Source organism: Sceloporus undulatus, chromosome 4 (assembly GCF_019175285.1).
Source record: "Sceloporus undulatus isolate JIND9_A2432 ecotype Alabama chromosome 4, SceUnd_v1.1, whole genome shotgun sequence".
Taxonomy (NCBI): Eukaryota; Metazoa; Chordata; class Lepidosauria; order Squamata; family Phrynosomatidae; genus Sceloporus; species Sceloporus undulatus.
In genome coordinates, this window is record NC_056525.1 from 195,427,758 (window position 1) to 195,450,763 (window position 23,006).

The following is a 23,006-nucleotide window of genomic DNA, read 5'->3' on the forward strand; positions in this document are numbered from 1 at the left end:
ACTTCTTTTATGATTGAACTGAAGAGCTGGCACTCAGATTTTTTCTCCATTTGCCAGGACAATTCTTGTGAATTTTCCTGACCACAACTAAAAAAACAAACTCAAATAAAACCTCATAGTTACACTGCATTAAATAAAGGGTTCATTCCAAAAACAGGAAGCAGCAGCAATTGGAATACCTTAGTCTGCCTATCACTAGCAGAAAGAGCCAGTTCAGTGACACGAGGCAAGAATAAGTCCAAGTAGATAACAGGTTTCATATCAGCAAACGGAACTGCAAAACTCAGGCGTCTCTCCGTGTCCCAAGATACATATTTTTTCATCTTTTCCTCAGCAGAACAAGCTAGTTTATTTGGAAAAAAGTGCACACAATCACACAAAAAAGAGTCACACTAAAGCAAAGCAAAACAAACAAACAAAAAACAAGACTTTGCAATCTAGCTGTCACATTCCATTTATCAGAAATGACTTTTATGGTGGCACCTAGTTAAACTGCAATTATCTAGAACAACAGAGGTTTACTGGCAGTTACACAGGAGAAGGTAAGACTGATACTCATCATGTAGGGGAATAACATGGGAGTCATCTTGCAATATGGATTGTGCTCCAAAAGGAAGGTCATATAATGACTGTTGAATAAAAGTGGCTGACCTTTACCTCCTTCCCAGTTCTGACTATAGAACTGAATTTGGCTTGAGTGCTCAAGAGTAACCAAGCTGGAGGACAGTGTCATTTGTAGGAAAGGGGAAAGGTAGGTGTCACAGAATCCCTTTCTAAGAAATTAATTAAGACTCTTAATAAAGGTAAAGTGCAGGCCCCATCAGCCATCTTAAATGTGAGGCAAGTGTTCAAACATACATCCCCAGAAGAAACATTCACAAGTCAGTACCAATATCACCTTCTATGGGAGTTCCCTTGGGAGACATCCAGCAGTATGAGATATTCCTAAACTCTTCTCCAGGGATCATAGTTTATGTGTCTAGTCCACCAAAAACTGGAGGAACCACCTGCTGACAGCTGCCACTGTTGACATATGCTATGGGAAATATATTGGGCTTAAGACATGAAGATGTTCTAAAAATCTCAGATATTGAATGACTTGTAGAATAAGCAGTCAGTATAGCTGCTGCCTAAATGGAGTATGATGCTATACTCCATGTTCTAGAGACACAAGCTAAATCATATACTAAGCTAATGCAAACTCTCAATTAATGTGAGGTTCTTGAGACCCCTTTCCCTAAGAAGGCTGGATGAAATTATAGAAAGGAAGAATCTTAATGTCTATGGCCTTTCTAACATAAATTTTGAGCACATTGTTGATAGTGAGTGCCCCTCAGAGGGGTGGGAGAGACTGAGACAGAAGGAGGAAAGGACCGTTTCCTAATACCTATGGAAAAAGAGAAGTAATCTTCAGAAGAACGGTGTGATCAAAGATATGAATGACTTTGTCTCTAGTGGATGTGAAGCTGGTTACAAACCCAGACAGTCTGCAGCCTGGACAATCTTCTAGCTGAGCAACTAGGAATATAATTTAAATGAAAAAATATGCAGGGGAACTTTCCTGAGGGGTTTAACGGATGCTTGGTAAGGGCTGTAGGCACCAGGTGGAAGTTTTACATGATCTTTCATTTCTCCTACAAAGGAGCATCTCATTCCTCCTTACTCCATTGGTCTAAAGCTTAGATTATTGGGCTTTTGTTGAAGGAAAACTCAAGAAGAGGTTGACTGAAGTTTGAAGAACAACTTGACTGGAGCTTTAGAGTAAAGACCCAGCGTGGCGAAGAAAATGAGGGAACAAAATTCTCAGAACTGAATCTGAATCATCTGTCTTTAAAAGTTTCCTCCAGTGACAGAGTGGAACCACTCTTCTTCCTTTTCTAGATGATTGGAGACACTGACTTCATCTTGGGCAACAAATGGGTACATTCCATTATTGCCAGATGCAGCTCCCAGGGGCTCCCAGTGAATATATTGGGAGATATACATATTTGAGAAATAGAACTAACTGAACATTAGCTTTCTAGCATACTACAGGTATTGACACAAACTGCAGGTTAGAACTGGCATCATTTAAGCTACTGAAACAGAAAGATCACATGGTTGGGGAAGAAAATATGTAGGATTCGGTCCTTTAAATATTGTAGGTCAAATATAGACACTTACATACACTTTCAACCTATTTATTTTGAAATTTCAGAGACACTGTATTTTCTCATATTGGTTGTTTTCTTGAAATGATTACAATTATGTTTGAACATAGAAATCAAGCAGATTTAAAAAGTACTGTGAATTCAAATAGATCAGTCAAACCAAAGAACAGGAAACACTAAGTGTACTAGCTTTAGAAGTATAATTGTGCTGCAAAATTACAGTTAAGTTAGCAGCATGCTGGACATCGAGAACATCTGATATGTCTTATTCATAGAAATAATTAGATTACTCCTGCCACCTCTGGCAGAAAGGGGCGACTTCCAGCCACAGCAGGGATGTGGCATTTACACAATGTGTGCCCCTGGAGCACTCAGAAGCTGTCCCAGGGCTGCCCAAACTACCCCAAAAGTAGTTTGGGATCATGGCAAGAGGTGCCCTTGGGACTTCAGCGTTTGTTCACCACAGCCCCAGGGTGATCGGGCTGGGAGTGGCTTCTGGCCACTCCTGGATGCCCATCTGTTTTGCCCCTTTGTTAGTCTCAAAGGTGCTACCAGATCCAGACTACCATGCCTTTAATTAATAAATTAAGTTTGGTCCCCTAGAACAAGGATGGGAAACTCTGGGTTCTGCAAATAATGTTTGATTATGTTTCCCATATGCCTTAGTCACCACAACCAATGGAAAGAGATGATGGAAATTTGCAGTCCAACAACACCTGGAAAGCCTGAAGTCTCTCATCCCAGACCTCTAAGAAAGGTCTTCATTGAAGCCAAAGGGGAAATGAAATAAAATGAAAAGAGAAAACCCTCACATAAAATTATTCTGCCTATAAGAATGGTTTAAATATTTTTCCAGAAATCAAGGTCACAACAAGTATGGTGAGACAAGGTGCCTGCTTCTACCGAACCAAGCATCCTTGCGATTACCATAAGCCCAATATGTTTTATTACTCAATACAGACCAGTCTGAAGAAGAGTAATAACCAATGGTTCTAAGTTCAAATGGACTGATAGTGCACTAAATGATGAGTATGGGCCATTTCTTCAGGAGACTAGCCACATTAATAATTTGGAAATTACTCTGTATTAGAAGGCCCAAGATAAATAGTAGGCAGTAATCCATGATGAAACAAAACAAAGGATTACTGGAAGGATATAGAGAAGGTAATCTTCTCTGTCTTTTTCCTCTTGAATGGAAGATCTGCAGAAGTAGCCAATGAAAGCATCTGGCATGAATTCTGAATTGGAGATGATTATATTCCTTGAAGTGGATAGAAAGATGAGTCTCCCAAAATCAGAGGTGGTCACCGTTAATTTTCATTGGAGAATAATTTAATCAAGAGATTGAAGGGTGGTTTTCCAGTTGAACTAGTAGTTACTTTAATAAAAAGTTGGGAACTGGTTCAAGTCATTTATCTTCACACAGTGACTATACTTCCAACTAGGGCTCAATGAGGAAACCACTGTAAATTAATTTTTAGTTATTTTTGTTTTATAATTGTTAAGTTTAGTTTTATTTTTGCTACCATAAATTAGGTTTTAGACATGTCTTGGTTTTAATATAAGTTCTGGAGGAGGAAGAAAGAAACAAATTTCTGAGTAGAAATTTTGTAGTACACCTACTAAGAAGCCAAACACAATTATAAGATTAAACTGCAGGACCTAAGCCAGACTCAGAAATATTAAAGCAAAATGGCAAAAAGAACAGAAAAAGGAAACTATGCTATTATAAAGTTCTAGCCAAACAATTTAACTTTTAAAAATGCAGATTACTTCAAACAGTGCAAAATTAAACCAAAAATACTGTTGTCAATGTACAAATAAGGCCACATCTCCTTAGTTTTGCATCCTAAGAACATTTACTCTGACATCCAGAACATTTCAACTTGACACTAACCACCTTCACTTAAAAAAAAATTCAGAATCCTCCCAAGTTAACTAGGTTGTTGTGTTGTTCTTAAATAAACACTAAAATAAAAGAAACAGAGCAGATTGCACTCATTTTTAAAAACCAGTATTTATGCAGTTGATTGTTAAGTAGAGCCAGTTTCAACATAATATCCGCATTCAAGAATGGCTCCGCAAAAATGCCTATGGTAGATAAATATGAACTGATGCAACTATTAAAAAACAATCTCATCAACTGCATCTGTGAAACACCTGCTGATGGAATGGTCTTTGACTAAAATGTATAGATGACCTATTCTACTGCAGATTCACTGGAGTAACTAAGGGATGGAACAGATGGCCCGTTAAAAACGCTTTCTGGGTGTCCTGGGTGCACTGTGTTTACACAATGTACACTCTGATGACATCTGGAAGCTGGCCGGCTGCCCAGATATGGGCAGCTTCAAGATGCTCTGGCAGTGTGGCATTTAAACGTCATGCACCACTGGAGCATCTTGAAGCCGCCCTGGAGCTGTGGTGGAGCCAGGAAAGCTGACTCTTTCCTGGCCCAAATAGGAACGGATCTTTTCCGTTCCTATTCGGGCTGGGTTCAAGGTGGATTGGGGCTGTAACATGTGTTTGCTGCGGCCCCGATGCATTTTCAGGAGGGGCATGAAAATGCCCCTCCTGTGATTCACACAGGAATCATTGCCAAAACCACCACACAGAAACCACTGGTTTTCATGTGGCTCTCATCATCACACATATATTCTCTACCAGTTATTGAACACAAAGCTGGAAAGATAGTTATGCTTTGGTGCTGGCTATGCTCCTCTTTTGCACATCATAGAGCACATAAAATGACACATGAAACAGATTAACTGGTTGAAAAGCCAGATTTGTAGAAATTATTTAACATTTCAAAATGGTTTTTCTGAACACTGACCTGTAACCAAATTCCGATTTATTTGTCCTCCTAGAGATCCAAGAAGGCGTACAACTCTAGCTCGTACTTCTTCGAATGAAAGATCTTTCTCCTAAACAAAAATATTAGTGGAAGAAAAGAAGTCAATAAATTTGTCTTTGACCTTAAGGCACTGTGTGGGCACAAAAGGATCAAAGCCTTTTTGACAAAGGAAAAGAAAATTAGGGGTTCTTCTTTTGGATTTAAAAAATGTCAAAAAAAGAAAAGTTGTCTCACTTTTATGATAGCTTTTGTGACTTAATATTAATGTCTTCTAGAAGAGTGCTGTTAAAATACACTATTTCTACCAATAAAGAATACATATCAGTGGCTGAAACTGCAAAAACATACCAGTGGAAGCTAGCTTAATCTGAAACCAATACACATATCTGTGACTAAATCTCAGTGATAACATTAAGATTAACTTCCAAGCCAAAATGTACAGAACTGTTCTGCAAACACATCTGCCAGAACTCTGTTGCTGTACAATAGCATAACAATCGATTATGCTAGCGACTGCACTCTTCAATATGGCTGTGCAAAAACTGTGATGGCAGGAAATTAAAGTGGTCTCTGTCACCATCAGAAGAAGACAGTTGCTGGCTCTGTGTCACAACACAGAAGATTATCTGAAGCAGCCTTTCCAGAACACCCTGACTCTGAGAACTAACCCTGAAGTCAAGAATTGGAGAAAACAGGCTGCCAGTACTGAATTCTTCTTCTAAAAATGATGGGGACAGCTTTCCTTACCTTCCCTCTAGGTGTTCTCTCTGCTTCTGCCAACACACCACTCTGCCACCTATGCTGACATAGACCACTACCACCGAATGTATTTTATCTGGTGGTTCTGTACGGTTATGGTTGTTATAAAGTCTTGAGGGAAAGTCCTTGTTTGCAAGACTGAATGTACACCCATCAAATGTGACCGGGGCAGATATCTGCAGACCCCATTTTTGAATCGTGTATGTCACTGTGATCAAGCTCCAGACGTTCTCCATCACATTGTATTGCTTTTTCCACCGTATATAATTCCAAACGGAAAAATTGTTAAGAAGGTTATTGGAAATGAATATCTCTTTAAATGGGTTATCAGTGGAATACCTATTGGAAGATCAGAACCCACATATAACCAGGTTAATGGCCAATTTTCTGGTGGAGGCAACAAGACTATGGCTTAAATTTGAATAATGATCCTGAAGTTTACTGTAAAATTTATTGTAAATTTTTATTGTAAATGCATGTTGTTTTTCTATGCCTAATAAAGGTTGACTGACTGACTATTAAGTCCCACGGAACCAAGTAGGAAGCATACTTTGGACCGGGCTATTAACATATAATTAGCATATGCACCTGAAGAATGGTTCTTCTGTCCATGAGGGTTCACACCAACTTGGTAGAACAGACTAATGTGGTTACTTTTCACTCAGAAATCATTAACATGTTTCATCAACAACTATAACTTATATTCACTAGATTTTAGATATTTATTATTACCCACTATCCTGAATACAATTTGGTCAACAAAAATCAACAGTTATTTGTCTTAATAACTAAATGGCTGGAATCTCAATAACACCTGTGGGAAATATCCCAGATTCATTCATTTTACATTAACAAAAGCAAATATAAAATGCTGCTTACTGGTCTCCTGAAATAAATAAAGTGCTATGTTTTAGCAAACAGGATGGGAGGACTATGTGGGTCATTTTTTTAAAATAATAAGACTATTTTTATGTTCTTAAAGTGTAGATCTTAGAGTAATTGTGTTCAGGTTAATTCAACCAAAATAGTACTGCTGAAGGCTGGATAATTCAATACATTTATCTTGCGGGTGTTATTATACAAGGATTTAAATCCACTTTTTCATGAATTGCCAGAATTTCAGCTGACTGACAGTGAAGCTTTCATTTCACTGAAAACTGTAGTATGCTATTCAAAACAGAGTGCTGATTTTGGGCAGACTTATTATTCATTACATGAATAAATTCTTAATGTATATTATAATATTGAATTATATAATAAATTGTAATGATTTGGAAGTCATACATGTGAAAAAATGTTTCAAGAAAAATATCTGAGTAGAGCTCTGCAGCAACAGCTTCTTGCTTTATTCAACAGTTAATGAACTGTGTACTTGCATATAAGGAAAGCTAAAGGCAAAACAATATATACCAAAAAAGTAAACAATTTATCAACTAGTTTCACGTTTGTTTCACAACAAAAATATCCTACTGTGAATATCACATGCAAACCAATATACATTTTGTTGCTTTCTAAATGTTTTGATTTTATGTTAGGAATATATTTTAAACTTTACACGCACACACATACACTTAAATCGTCCTGTGAATATTTAGTTCTCACAAGCTGCCATTAAAAACTTTAAATAAGTAAAGAGAAGGATTCCCACAACAGCATACTCAAGAATAGAACATATATGCCCAATTCTTTGAATGACTGACTATTGAGGTAGTTATGAAATCCAACATGAAAGTACCATTCAAAGATCATTTAAGTGATGCATAAATGTTGACCTTCAATGTCTTTCAATGGAAAAGTTGATATTTTACAAGGGTAGGGGGAAACCTTACTGATGCAATAGTCTTTGCTTTCTTCAGACGCTGTATTACTACTTTGTTATGTCCCTTCTGGACTGCCCGAGAAAGTTTCTTCACCTCCCAATTATTCTGAGACTCATCTAGATTATAAAAAACAGTTTATTAGTGCCAGTGTATTTGTTTATATAAGCAATTTTAAAAGATTCCATGTAATCACCAAGACGATTCATAACAAAAGTCCTGTTTTATGTTTTTCATGCAACAAAATCAGAAAGAAATACTGATTTTCTAGATGTTATAACACTAATCATGCCACGTCATGGATCTGCAATTCAAGCTACAACTAGCCTTGCAATATGTACAGACAGCTACTGTAGTTTTGGGAGCCATTTATGCCAGCAAGATATTCATCAATGGCTCATTTCCACTAAAGGCCAGATGATTGGAGAATATGACAATAATAGATATTGCTCTTCTAATCAGAATTAAAGAAGAGAGTAAGGGAGGCTTTCTGGTCTATGGGCTAAATCATTATATTGCTGTGGAACCAAATTTTTTTCAAAAGACATGCCAGTTACTTCATGGATTTGATCTTAACTGTGGGTCTCACAGGCTGCTCAGGGATTCTCCCAGGCCTGGCTGTCATGCACAGGGGCTAATGGTTTCCATTACTTCTCATGCCAAGCTCTCTCTGCTTTATTCTGTTGTGCCTGTATAGCTTTAAGAGTCTACCCTCCCATCCACCCTCAAAGATATGATGGGCAACACTTAAGGGCAAGTTTGTGTCTATTGCTTCCGGTCAAAGGAAGAAGGATCCTAGACATATTAGCCACAAAAATAAATAGTTCCCTTCACATCCATCAAGCCTTTAGGGTAAGCACAAACAATTGTGTCTGATGGAATTTTGTAAGTTCTTTGGCATTGTATTCCTTTGCTTCATCTACTATATCCTTTGCTACGTGCCCGTAAGATTTACCCTTGACTTATACACGATTTATACAAATTCCATAATTTTGCCCCCAAAACCTTGCTCTTCACTTATACATGAAATCGACTTGTACAAGAGTATATATAATAACCAGATACCAATATATTTAGTTTAAAAGACCTATAAGAAGTATGTACCTGTTGATACTGACGTTTTCAAATAACCATCAAGGCAAGGCAAGATGTTCTTGTAGTAAGGCTGTATTGCATATCTGGGAATATGGGCTGACCAATCTTCCAGTGCATCCAGTGCCGCATCAGCTATTGGGATGTGGCTAAGTCCTAATTTAAAAGCATTCTATGCAACAAGCAGAAAAAGAACAGTTGGCTATTTGATGCTTCTAAATGTCTACATTTCTGCCTCTTTATAGAAGTACTCCATGAAGCAATATTGCAAAATATCTATTACAGTAAAGTTTTAGGAGACCTGTCCCTGGAATGATATACATCAAGTATGGTGGTCTGCACCATACATTCAAATATTAAAAATAAAACTGCAAATCAAAACAAAAAACAACAACCCTTCATCGCAGCCACACAAAATTATCATTCAAACTTGGGCACAGAGCATCACTTCTATAGCTCATAGCAGCACCATTTTGGGACAGGTTGACTGGAATGAGGAGTTAGAATATGTGATGGCAAGAGAAAGGTGGTGGCAAGGAACTTTCAAATTTGGGGCCCTGCTTAAGCTTTGTGAGCTTTTTTGGGACTTGGCTGGCACTTTGGTGCTGTGCTGCTGCTCCTGATTTCTTTAGTCAGACAGGCTAAGAGAAGAGGTAGCAAAAAAAACAATGTTTGTTTGTGTATGGGGAACAACTTGATGCTGTGTGGGAAGGTATGTCTCTGGGGAAGGAGTATCTGGAGGCCCTCTTTGCCTTGGTGGAGGACTAACAGTCTTTCTTTGCTGAGGAGAAAAGTGGGAAGCTGGCTACGCTCCTCTCTATCCCAGCAAAGAAGAACTGAGAAGCCTTGCTCACCAGAGAGAAGCTTCTTTCTTTCCACCCAGTCGTTTTGGGACAAGCAACCAAGGCATTAGGCTGAGCAGTGATTGAGAAGTTTCTCGCCTAAGACAACCTCACAGCAAAGGCTGGCAGGAGAGAGACTTCTCAGTCATTGTTCGATCAACTACTCAGTTGCTGCTCCCTTTGCACCTGGTAAAACTGAGAGCAGCAACTCAGCAGCTGGCCAACTAGGTTTTCCTTTTGCTGTAAAGCCTGGGCACAAGAAAAGGAGGAGCCGGCCTGGGCTGCTGTTGCTGTATTCACACATGTGAGGTGGAGGCAGTGTGGAGCTGAGGACAGCTGGGGTAAACACTTCTGACCACGTGGCTACTGTACAAAGTGGGAGTGGTAATAGTGGCAACAGTGAAAGGTCAGTGCTCTGTTCTTTTCACCCTGGGTAAGGCATGGGGGAGGGGTGCTAGGGTTCTTGCCCAACAGAAAAGAGGGTGGCAGCCCTACCCCCCAAATTGGGGGGCCTTGCTATAGGACAGGAATGTGGCCATCTTATATGTACCATTACGTTGTAAGACACACAGGAAGAGAGAGAGAACTTGTTTAAATGTAAAGATTATTGCAAAGAGTTTCAAAGGAAAAACTCTATACTGATCACTCTATAGACTGACTAACCTGCAAAGCTGGAATGTATGCTTTAATATCCAGCATAATAATATCATGTGGCAAGGAGAGTACAAAAGTCAGGCAAGCAGCTAAAAGCTCATCTTTGTACTGCTTCATTTTTGCTGTGACCTAAAGAAAAGAATAAGGAGACTTAAAGTAAATTATATTTGGAGTTCCTGAAGGTCAAATCACCATGAAAACAAGTTTAATATTAGATAAATAAAGACAAGAAATCTCTTAAAATGAAGTAGATTAAAGCTGCCATCTTAAAAACATTTTTACAAAAGTTCAACAAAGATAAAATGGACAGATTTCCAAGTAAGAAGACCTAAACTAGTTCTGCCAATACTAAAATACTTTGGTAGGTTAAATAGCCTGATGTAAAGTTTATGTTTTAAATACTGAATTAGCTCATTCTTCAACGCTGTATGGGAAAACAAAAACAAGAGCCTATTAACATATAATTCAAAAGAAGATCATAAAAAAATTGATTACCTCTTTTCCAAACTTGGCAAATAACGCAAAACAGGAACTTTTCTCTGGATCTTCAGGGCATTTTTTTACATTCTTTGGACCAACTCCCTAGCAACAAAAATAATATACTGAACTATACATTTTTTATCATGCTTGCCTTAATGTTTTTATCTTTAAAAAAAACTACAGGTGCCCTTCCTAACTCTTGGATCTGCGACCTTGGAAATCCATGGAGGGGTGACTTCTGCTATTTTAATGGGGTGCACGCATGGGCACATACCCCATTCAAACCTATGGGGCTTGAATATGTGCGAGCCTCCGTTTTCACGCTAGGGGGGAGGGTCCAGAATCGATTCCTTACTAAAAAGAAGGGCCAACTGTACATTTGATCTGATCTGGTATTCCAATACTCCAAAATAAAATACTTTTGAGCTATGTACCCTCTACTGTATTTGCAAGGATGGAGAGAGAGAAATGCAGCTGGTGAGAGACATGAAGTTCTATGAAATGAAGGGAGATGTGAATTTGTGCCAAACACTACTCTTGGATTCCTTCCATTTCACAGACCCTCTGTCTCCCTCCAGCCTCATTATCACTCACTATTATATGCAAATACAAGTATTCCAAAATGTGAACAATTCCAAATTCCAGAACATCTGGCTTCAAGCATTTCAGATAAGGGATATTCAACCTGTACCCGGATTATGGGCAATTTTAAGCGGACACCATACATTCATGAAGAAACATGTATATGATCTAAACATTTCTGTAGTGATTTTACATGTGGCTCCTTTTGAAGACTGCTTGAAAAGTGAAACTGACACAAAATATGATTAAATATTACTAGCAATAAAGAATACATCCTTCCAATCTATTAAAACAGCCTAGTAGTCCTTGGATTGAAGAGTCAACTGCTCATATGTGAAACTGCCCAATTAAGGTCTCCATCAGAGATTCTTTCCACTAAATGCTTCCTGTTCACAATACCTTCATCTTTGTCAGTGAGGTAGACAGCAATGAAAGATATGGTCTTCTTAGCTGTTGAATCTCAATGGCAAGGTAATGCCCCCATGTCCATCTAATCACCATCTTCCTCGATGGCCTTAATACACCAATTAAAAGTAGCTTTTCAATTTGACTGAGTTGAGGATCTTTTTAATGCTTTCTTACAATATCCAATGTATTAGAAGTGTTTGTTGTATATTGCTGATAATTCTGTTCTGTTTTTAGTAGTATTTTGCTGCTGTTATTTTCGTTTTTAGTGCTGTATTCTAGTTTTATTTATTTTATTTCTTGTATGTTTTAAATTGTGTCATAATAATAAGACTGAGAAGCTAGACAGAAATATGTTAAGCACTAATTTGATTTTTGTTGAAAGTATGAACATTTCTTATCTCAAATTTGCAAGACTTTGAGAGACTAAGCATGAATCACAGGAACTATACCTGACCTTCCCTCATCTCACTCACTGCTGTAGCACAGGCACAATTAACATGTATTCATCAATGCATAAACATTCATGATTAACACCTATCTAAATTTTGGATCATGGTCTATTTGGGCGCAGGTGTGAAAAAGGACCAGAGAATTGTGGGGGCAATCACATGAAATGAGAGTGGGGGAATACAAAGAAACCCAACCTAGTCTGGGTGGATAGCCACTGTGTAAAGGCTAGGCAGCACTACATTTGTGTTATCATTATAATGGTGAAGCTGAACTGTAGTGTTGGAAAAGCACTAAATTAAATCCCTATATTACATCACACCCCGCCAAACAAATCAATAAACTTGTGTGCATTTTTTTTTTGAAAGATTACACTCCTTACAGAATACCAGAAAGCCCTCTTAATTTTAGTCTGTTCAGAATCAATCATTGAACATACAGCTTTCCCCATAACTTTGTAAAAAAAATTACAGTATATTCAATAGATTCATAAAAAGCATGCACAGACCAGTGTAACACTAATAAAAACTTTTCATAAGTTACCAAGCTTTCTTGTTTCTACAAGTTTTTTCTCACCTCAAAGTATTTTGTTTTCTTAGCAATTTTCATTGCTATGGCCAGCAGCTTGTAAAATCCACTAATAAAAGGTAATCGTGTTGACTGTATAATCAGCTCATAACTAAATGAATAAATCCATGGTCCAAAATATTCAACATGCTTCATAGGGAGGATCTCTCTGGGAAGATAAAGAGAATAGCAACTAGGAAATGCAATATTAACAGCAAACTGTCCTATTCTATCCTACATCAAGTGAACTACTTTTCAATGCAAAATAAAGCAGCATATCCAAGGTGCCCTGTGCCAATCCAGTATGCCACTGTGAATATTCCAATCACTCACTAATGTTGTCAGCAAATGCTTCATGGTCTACACCATGGGTAGACAACGTACACACTGTGGGATGCATGTATCCCACCAGACCCAAAAGTGGAGCTCACCCTTTCAAAGTGGAGAGACAAGCCTCTGCTTGTTGTGGCAAACAAAGGTTGTTCAATGCTCCTTCCCCCTTCCTTCCATCCCTCTCACTCCTATGCTATTTTAAATTCTTGTTCCTCTCCTACTGATGCTACCATTCCCTCTTACCTCCCCCCTCACTCCAGTCCTAGCTTAATATCCTAATCCTTGCCTGCCAATGCTCTCAACTCTTCCTTCTCTCCTTCTTACTCCACTTCCTGATTTATATTAATTATTCTATAAACAGCTGGATTTATGTTATTGTTTTAGAAATTAAAAAATTAAAAGCTATGACCCTAAATAACTTGATGCCTAAATGCAGCTGTCAACACTGTCATAGTTTCCCACCCTTGGTCTACGGAGTCAGAACACAGATTTGTTGTCCATGTGATCCTGGAGAGGACTGCATAAACACACCAGAAGCAACTGTGAATCATACTTGCAGAATTCAACTAGGTTAATGAAGGCTGTGAAGTCTTTCGGTTTGGTTGGCTGAAGGTTTGCAGCTGGATCAGAAGTAGGAATTGTGAGATCAATGTCAGCTTCATTCCCATCCTGAGAAAATAATGTAAACAGCACATGTGGCTGCAGGTTCAGGTGAGCTATTAGCTGTAAACGAAACTATGGCTATGCTCTGATTTAACAAAAATTTGTGTCACTAAACTGACACCTTGAACCTAAAGTTAAGGGAATATGCTATGTGGTGCATGCTTCAAATGCATGCAATTCCCCCTTTCTGACTCTCTTCTTGCATAGTTTTTCATCTTGGCATATTTGAACTAATCACAAACTATCCTGATTTGTAAAAATGACAAACTGTAATTATCTAATAATGAAGTCTGTGCTTTTGATTTCCTCCTCTTTATAGTGATACCAAAGATGAAAGAGAAGAGTGAGGCCCTCCCACTTTTCATTCCAACTGCCATCACTATGACACTGGAGGGAGAGAATAAGAGGTAATATCTGCTGGACCTAATTCCCTTCCGCTCTGCCATACCCTTTCCTTGTATCATATCTTTAGATTGTAAGCCTAAGGGCAGGGAACTATCTAATTACTAATTTGTAAGCCACTCTGAGAGGATTTCTGAAGAGTGCAGTATAAATACAATAAATAAATAAATAAAATACAAGCCTCAGTTTTGTTCATATAGAACTGAATTATGATAAGTCATACAGGAACATAGCCAAAAAATCCAAATATGAACAAGATAATAGGAATGGTATTTAAAATTGTGTAAAGAGCAGAAATTAGTAAGTCATTTCAAAAAGCAACTCTTACCTTCTCTTCACAAATATTCTCTTTCTGAACTGTGAGATCCAACTTTTCAATTATTTTTAAAACAGACCTAATGAGTTCATCATACAGCAAACGATTTAGAGATTGTAGTGGTGAATTTATAATCAGGCAAGTTTCATCTGCCAATAGGGAGTCCTTCATTGGAGAAAAAAGAATACATACTATAAACCAGGGGTTCCCAACCATTTGGGCTTGTGGAGCCCTTTTTAGAATCAATTTCTATGGCGGAGCCTTTAGGCCCGTGGTGGTGAACCTATGGCATGTGTGCCAGAGATGGCATGTGTGCCAGAGATGGCATGCAAAACCATTTTTCAGGGCACACAGAGGGAGGGGAAGAGGAGGAAGAATCATGTGCCTGTTCCTCCTCTTCTTGGCTGTCCCAGGGCTTCAGCTACCTCCAGAGAGGGAGCTGAAGGTCTGGGGGGGCGGGGAGATGCGCCCGTTTCTCTTCTTCTCCCCTTCTCCCCCTGGGCCCTCAGCTGTCTCTGGAGAGGTAGCTGAAGGCCCAGGAGGGCAGGGGGAAGAAGTCCCACCCCCTGGAGGGCAAAGTCCCACCATGGAAGCTCCCCCCCGAAATCGTGCCCCCAGCACCAGGTAACACCAGGTGCTGGAATGCCTTTTAGTTTGGGCACTCAGTCCCTAAAAGGTTTGCCATCACTGCCTTAAGAGGCCTGTAATTCCTATTTTGATTCTACTTTTTGTTTCTTATTTCATTCAATTTTTATTTCTTTCATTTTCCTGGAGCAGCCACGGAGCACCTGGGAAGTGCACATGGAGCACTTAAGGACTCCGTGGATCACAAATTCGGAACCACTGCCTTAAATAGTTGCTACAGCCAACACTTTTCCTGAATTGCATACAACATTAAGTATGCTAATTTTTCAGAATAAATGCTGACAGTCAAAAAGATAACACAATTTTAATGAAGAATTCATGATTGAAGACAAAGGAAAAAATCACTATCTTTAAAGTTATACTGGCAACATAATATATACTCAAAACAATGTTCTGAAAGGTACAGAAAAGTGTATCATATAAGCAATGGGTAAAATGACAGGGTATCCATAAACTAACAGCAAATTGTAGGTTGAGAGCAAGGAAAATATAAAAACTCATATCCCAGTTTATTTTTAAAAATCCTCCAACATTCCAGAAATAGTGGGAAGTTCCTGCTGAGTCAACAGCTGTTTTACATCTGATTCACTTTACTGAAATTAGAAATAAGAATTAAAAGCCTGCACATTGAACAAAGGTTGGATATTCCAAGGCAAGAAAAGGGCTGAATGCTAACAAGAAGGATACTGAAGAACAGCATAGGATTGAGAGAGAGTGAATGCTGAGGAAATGAAAAATACTTGCAGAGTTCTAAGTAAGATGCCAGCCTGAATCACTGGAACTTAATACTTAATTCATTAAATATCCCAGCAATAACATGTTTACCTTCATTGTGTCACAGCTCAGTAAACTTTGAAAAAGATCCAGGTAGTCTTTATATGTAGGTGTTTTCCATTTCCCAGTTCTAACTTGTCCGGATGCAGATTGTTCTTCTGCATTTGAAGTATCTTTCCCAGAACCCTCCTACACAACACAAAACACAATGCTGATCTGTGCTCTATATACAGCTATATGCATTCTATCCACACTCACCTCAGATAGCTGTGTTAGCAAAAACTTAGAATAACTAAACTGTCCATTTTTCACTGTACCATTCTGCTAAGACGTGTTTATTAACAGTGTTGTACAATATGTCCTATTCTCCAGAAAATACACTTGTACACCACAAGATTCTACCATATAGAAATTAAATAATGTAACTTATGCTGGTTTAAAACGTACGGTATATTGTTTATCAAAATTATTTATTGAACACCACTCTGCCTACTACTCTTTAAAAACAGACCAAAATATAAGGAAATAATACTATGAAGTGGTAAGGATTACAAGCAAGATGTACAGTTGGCTCTCTGTATTGGCAGAGATTTGGTTCTTACCCTCCTGCAGATTCCAAGTATCACAGGATCTCAAGTCCATATAAGTCTACTGATGGCAATGCGCACACATCTGCCATTGACTTATATGGGGCAGGGCTATATGCATACACTCCAAACCATGTATAGCTGGTCTGTCAATACAAAAGGCCAACTGTATATACACTGAATGCTTAATGAACCCGATTTAATCTATGAACAGTAATTTACGCATTTTGAGTTGCCAGAAGATGTTAGTACTCTCACAAAATTAAAATTCGACTTCCTTTCTTCACTAGTAATAGGTTTCAGTTTGAAACCATGGCCCGTTACAGATGGGCCTTTGCTCCGCCCCCAGTACATACTAGGGGTTGGCCGAGGACGCAACGTCCAATCAGGCCTCACTCCTAGTACGTACTGGGGACGTCAAAATGGCGGCACCCTATACACATGGGCGCCGCCATTTTGACGTGACGGACGCTTAGCGCCCACACGTCATGGTGTGGTTGTGATGCCGCAAGTGCACCATTGGCGCCTTGCAGTGTCATAACTGCGCCGCAAGAAGAACCTGCTTTTTGCGGGTTCTTTTTGCTGCGCAGGGGAACCGCGCGGTTTGTCTACTGCTGCTCCCTCACACAGCAAACATGGGCGCTCTGTAAAGCGCCCATGTTACACATTCTTTGACAATGGGTATGATGTACATATATGAGATGTAAGTATACTTCTCAATAAGGAAAAAAAAACCAATTATGTTTACATCTCTCAAAAAAAGGAAATCTGGACCATAAACCACATCCTAAATAAAAAATAGGCAGCTGATGCCTTGCTACCCACCATGACAATCTCTTCAGATAAGGAGAAATAAGCCTTTGAGGGAGGAAAATCTGAGTAGCAGGCACTATAAGAAGCACTGTTACTACATGCACTTCAGCATTAAAACATCTCCATCTACATACTAGAAGGGAATGCAAAATAGCTCTTGGAAGTGGGAATAGGTAATAGTCTGTTTAAGATTTTGTTGAAGTTCTCTGTTTAAGAAAACTTTATCTGGAAGGTTGGGAATGTGGCTATATTTTCTACAGAAGGAACAAAGGAAGGCCTAAACTACCACCTCCACATTAAACCAAGCCTAGGGAGCATAGTTGGAAGCTTTAAAAGAGAGTTGAGTACTTCAACTCATTTGCTGAAATCTGACTAAAATCTCTGCGCTATTAATAGAAGAAAAATAAAAGAACTGCTAGATTAAGGTGTGGATCCCACTTCAGTGAAGATTCAGCAAGCTCAATATCAATTTCAACAAAAGCTGGGAAAAATACATCAGAGGAAAATCAACAGAATCAGGTTAACTCAAGTACATTGTTGCTACTAACTGAGTGATATCCTGCTAGAATTTTGAAGCTCCGTCAGATTCCAAAAAAACCTCACTAGCTGGACTACTCTAGCTGCAAGGCAACATAACAAACTCTACAGTATTTTAGCATTTTTTTCTGTCTCCCTTGCTTCAATTAAATCTATGGGGGGATACAGATGGGCAGAATGGAGCAGCGAGACACCGTCCCTTTCTGTCCTGGATGGAGGCCACAGCAGAGAAATGCTGTGGCTTTCACAAGGCCAAAAAAGAACCAGCTCCCGGAGGGTTCTTTTTAGGTCGCACACAGGGCGCCATTGCCGCCCTCGCGCACAATGATGATGGCTGTGTGATGCCGCACCGTTTGGACACCGTGCCATGCGTACATCATCATCGCAGCCCCCGGGTGGATGGAAGTGAGCCAAGATGGCACCTGGACAACACGGTAAGGCTCAGGAATGTGTGGACGCTCCGCTCTCCTGAGTCCTAAAATCGGCCCCAGGCCAGAGCTTTGCATCAATTTGTACCAGGCCTATGGCCTGATACAGACAGGCAGAAAGGAGCGCCCCTCTCTGCCCCACATAGAGGCTGTAGCAACGAAACGCTGTGGCCTCCAGAAGCCCTAGAAAGAACCTACTCCTGGTGGGTTCCTTATAAGGCATGCATATCCTTGCGTGTGCTGATCATGTCCGCGCAGCACCATTTAGACACTTCACCACATGTATATCATCATGGGAACCCCTGTGTAGATGTGGGGGCGCCATAGGGCTTGGGAGTGTGCGGTCGCTCTGATCTCCTGAGCTTTAATTTCAGTCCCAGGGCGGCACTTTTTGCCCGTTTGTATCAGGCCTAAGTCTATATTATACTTTCGGTGTGTAAGTGGTACAACAAATCACATCAAAATTGATTCACAGGTTTTATGGCAGGAGACTAATGCAAGAAAAATCTTCACATTTTATAAATCTCCTCCACATGCTCCTACTGGTTAAAACAATCAGTATTCTACAGTTTGGCCAAAAAAGAAAAAGAAAAAAGAAAAAAGAAAGCAAAAAAAAAAAAGAAAGAAAGAAAAAAGTAGCAAGTCTTATAAAAAGAAGTACAAAGTACAAGAAACAAAACTTTTCCAACTGTAAACACATAAACCAACACTAATAAAACATACCTTTGAAAAGACAATTGGTTTGGAACAGACTCTGATTAAACCTTGATGAACTGAAAAGAAATATATACAAAAAGTTTAAAAATCACACAAATCCAGTGACTATAAAAGAGTATTTCAGTATCCTAATATATTAACAGAAATTGTCCCTTGCTTATATTAAAAATAAGGTCCACAATCATCAATAGCCCATATTGTCAATCTCCTATACCTGGGCTAAATATGCTTTCAATTCTAAAATGTAATGTTTATCATGCAAAGAGGTGTTATGTAGATGAAAATAATAAAATTGTTCTGTACTTACATGTGCAGGAGGTACTGGATAAAAATGTTAACACAGATTAATCCTATTTGTTGTAATACTAAATATCAAACAATAAAATATAAACTATTTAGGCATAAAACTATGTTAGAAATGGTAGTAGTTTCTATCTTGTGAAAAAAAATGGGTAATTTTTTTTATATGTTATCAGCTGCAAGATTAGCCTATGCCCAGAAATGGAAAGTAAAAGAAACCCCCTCAAAGGAAGACTGGATGTTTAAACTCTTGGACCTAATGTAAATGGACAAACTTGCTAAAGGTATTAGAAATGAATCCTCAACTGTGTACAAAGAAGATTGGAATAAAGTAATAGTGTTTCTCCGGACAATTTGGGGGGATAAGGCTGCCTTGGGAAAAGAATTATCATAAATTGAATCTTTTAGAATGACATGTAAAACAATACAACAGGGAAACTGTATGAATGGATAATTCAAGGAAACTCCGATGAGGATTACTTTACTTTTAGATAAAAAAGCTGGGTAGTGTCTATTGGGATATTTACACAGGAAGATCACAAGGTTAATTTAGAATTTAGGCACAAGAGTATAAATAGAACAGTATATGATTATTTTGTTATTAATTATTTCAGAGCTACTAAAACCTGCACTAGTAAGGGCAAGAAAGGAACTAATTTCAAGGTAATTAAAAACTTACCCACAGTGCTCATAAAACTCCAGAGTACAGGGCCTTTGCCTGCCAAGGCTAAAAAAACCTTTATAATGGATTTACAACATGCAGACTGCATTTTTACACTGTATTGTGGGAAACTATCTATTTGTACCACAACCAGACGTTCAAGAACTGGAGTATATACTTCAGGAATCTAGATGAAGAGGAATAAAAAGAATGGCATATTAGAAATTTGCCAACTGCAGTCCCTAAAAAATAAAATGTGTAATTTTTCTTTCTAAAATGTGTAACTTTACACCAAGAACTCTTACCACAAAGAGACTGATATTGTCTCCTAAATTACAAAATAATAGCCTCTCAAATAAGGTTTAAACTGCTCACTTACAGCATCCAAGTGGAATATAACGCTAGCAATAGATTGAAGGAAACTTGGTAGCTGATAAACATGGTCATCTATGGCTTCTGCCTCAGTGAGATACATCTGTTTACAGCGCTGAAGGAGTTCAACATACATGAAGTCAACATCCTTTGAATTGACTGCTTTGCATGGCTTTAAATGAAAGAGAAAATAATGCAAATAGTAAAAATCAAATTAGGTAAAAATAAATCACTGAATCAATACATAGTTTATGACATAAAATATACAATCTAAGCCAGGCACTCACACAGAAGAGTACCTGAGCTGTATTATAGCAATATAGCAATAGCAAGTACATTTTTATACCACTCATCAGTTAACTAGCACTCTCTAAGTGGGTTTACAAGCCAATTGCCCCCAACAAGCTGGGTACTGACACACATCTCTATACCTACATGCATACAGGCTTCCCTCTTGTATTTTGATATTATTGAAATTCTAATGGCTTTTATGTACTAAGCCATCTTAAAAGTGTTGTTATTGCAATAGCTGTAATTGTGGAAAATTATTACATTTATATTCCACCGTTCTAACAAAAAATAATGCTTAACAGACTAATAACATTAAGATTCCACTAAAACAAGCACAATTAAAACATAAAAATAGATAAAGAAATCCATTTAAAATAGTGAAGCATTAATACCACTTCAACTGCAAGTTTAAATGCCAAAGACTAGTCTGAATAAAAAGATCATTGCTTATTAGCAGAAAGACACAGAGAATCTAATCTCCCTTCAAAAGGAGCTTCAGAGCCTACAAGTGGCTGCTGAAAAAATCACTCTTCTGTCCCTACCAAATTTCCCTTTGAGATCAAGAGTACGTCATTATTCAAAGATCTGAATACCAGGACAGCTTTGTGTTAACAAAATATGCTCTTCAGAACATGTATATAGGCAAGCCACAATATTATGGTTGCCCAATCCTTTGAATTAATGTTGTTGTTAACTGCCCTAAAATTGTCCTCGACTCATGTTGACCCGGTGGATGAGAAATCTCCAAGACTCCCTATCTTAAACTGCTCTGCTTGGGTACTGCAAACTCAGACCCTTGTCCTCCCTGATTGACTATATCCATTTGGAGTACAGTTTTTGGCTTGATCTGTTCAATGACCCATTTGTTTGTCTTTTTGGCTCCAGCTATTAACTACCAACTGTCAAGTGGAAAATTTATCCAGTAATGTTAAATATCTCATGTACAAAATCTACTAAATTTAAGGCATAACGGAAAGATTATTTCTTACTTCACTGATCTATAATTGTATTCCATTCTTCTGATTAATATAGTCAAGCCAATACAAGTCACTTCCAATGCAGCTCAGAGTTTAGCAAGAAAAGCATGACTGATAAAGAAGCTAAACATTCTATAAAAACAAGCATCCAACATAAACTACCATATATACTCGTGTACAAGTCGACCTTATGTATAAGTTGAGGGAAGGTTTCAGGGTAAAAATCATGGATTTTGATATGACCCATGGGTGAGTCAAAGGGGGCTATAACAATGGAAGGAAAGGGGAAAACACCACCGCTGTCCCTCCTTCTCCGGACCTCTCCCAACCACCTAACACAACTTCTCTGCTGCTGGAGGAGGGGTTTTAACATTGGGTTGGGGAGGAAAGAAAGTGGATTGAAAAGGGATGTTTCTTTGATGGGAAGAGAAAACTTTCAAATCGGACTGTGAAACTCTTATCACACACATGCACAAACACAAAAGCTCCTGCCTCATGGCACAAAGAGTAGGAAGAGTGGGGGTATCACAGGGGTGCTCATTTCAGGAACTTTCTAGTCAGTATTAGTGTACTGTCCTGTAAGTCGACCAAGGATTTTAGGGTCAATTTTGGGGCATAAATTTCTCGATTTATAGTTGAGTAAATATGGTAAATATGTTCATCATTTAACTTTTAGCTTTTCCAATATACTATGACAACATACCGCTGCAAAAAGCCCATATCCACGAATAGCAATGGACAATTCCTTGTTGCTGGCATCCATCTTTCTGATTATTTCATAAAACTGTTCCATGAAGTAATGCAGCTTGCTCTCGTGCATTTTTACATCCTTTGCAACCATTACAGAGATCTGCAATTGTATATAAAATTTGTCATTTATAATTTATCAAAAATAAAGCATTCCAATCTGCCACAAGGATAACTGACTGGATCCTGAAATAGGCAAGTGTTACTGGACTGCTAGAAACTGATTTCCTCATGTCTCCTCCCCAAACCTGTGTATCCAAGCCCATGGAAATGCTATACACAGATATAGGGAATCTGATTAATAGGGTGAGCTACAATAAGGGGGAGCGGCACCTTCTGCAAGGTGAGTCCTACATGGAAGATTGATCCAACAAAATTACATCATCCACATTCAATGAGGATTAAACCCTTTAGAGAAATGACTGTACAAGTCTCATTAAATACAGTGACACAGGGATATGTTGTCCTTTACATAAAATGGCAAAATCAAGGTTTGCATCTCGGAATTTGCATTTTTGGGGAATATTTTCAAGCTTTGGATGCTTGAATCCATAGATAACAAATCCATGGATAAGTAGGGTTGACTGTAATTATGAGCCACCGCACCCAATGTTGCGGAACATCCCCATCACTGGCTAAGTTGGCTAAGGCTGCTGGGCCACATAAGGGCCACATGATTCTCACTGCTAGGTCTTAGTCATGATGGAAGGACACTCCGCCCCCACAGAAAGCTAATGATCCCATTAATTTTGACATTATACCTATATAGAAGTTAAATAAAAGCTTTAGTC

The 23,006-nt window shown here is 38.5% G+C and overlaps 1 protein-coding gene across 1 annotated transcript in view; it reads right to left on the reverse strand.

Moving 5' to 3' along the window:
• The window catches only part of PRKDC (protein kinase, DNA-activated, catalytic subunit), a 134,433-nt gene that overhangs the window by 100,432 nt on the left and 10,995 nt on the right, over window positions 1-23,006 (reverse strand). The window contains exons 11-24 of the mRNA XM_042464437.1: window positions 22,172-22,318; window positions 20,208-20,372; window positions 19,847-20,015; window positions 18,874-18,923; window positions 15,837-15,974; window positions 14,379-14,531; window positions 13,539-13,654; window positions 12,662-12,821; window positions 10,664-10,750; window positions 10,178-10,297; window positions 8,685-8,844; window positions 7,593-7,699; window positions 4,984-5,074; window positions 180-343 (exon numbers count right to left, since the gene is read on the reverse strand). Coding sequence (XP_042320371.1) covers window positions 180-343; window positions 4,984-5,074; window positions 7,593-7,699; window positions 8,685-8,844; window positions 10,178-10,297; window positions 10,664-10,750; window positions 12,662-12,821; window positions 13,539-13,654; window positions 14,379-14,531; window positions 15,837-15,974; window positions 18,874-18,923; window positions 19,847-20,015; window positions 20,208-20,372; window positions 22,172-22,318 — 1,827 coding nt within the window. The remainder of the gene's footprint in view (window positions 1-179; window positions 344-4,983; window positions 5,075-7,592; window positions 7,700-8,684; window positions 8,845-10,177; window positions 10,298-10,663; window positions 10,751-12,661; window positions 12,822-13,538; window positions 13,655-14,378; window positions 14,532-15,836; window positions 15,975-18,873; window positions 18,924-19,846; window positions 20,016-20,207; window positions 20,373-22,171; window positions 22,319-23,006) is intronic.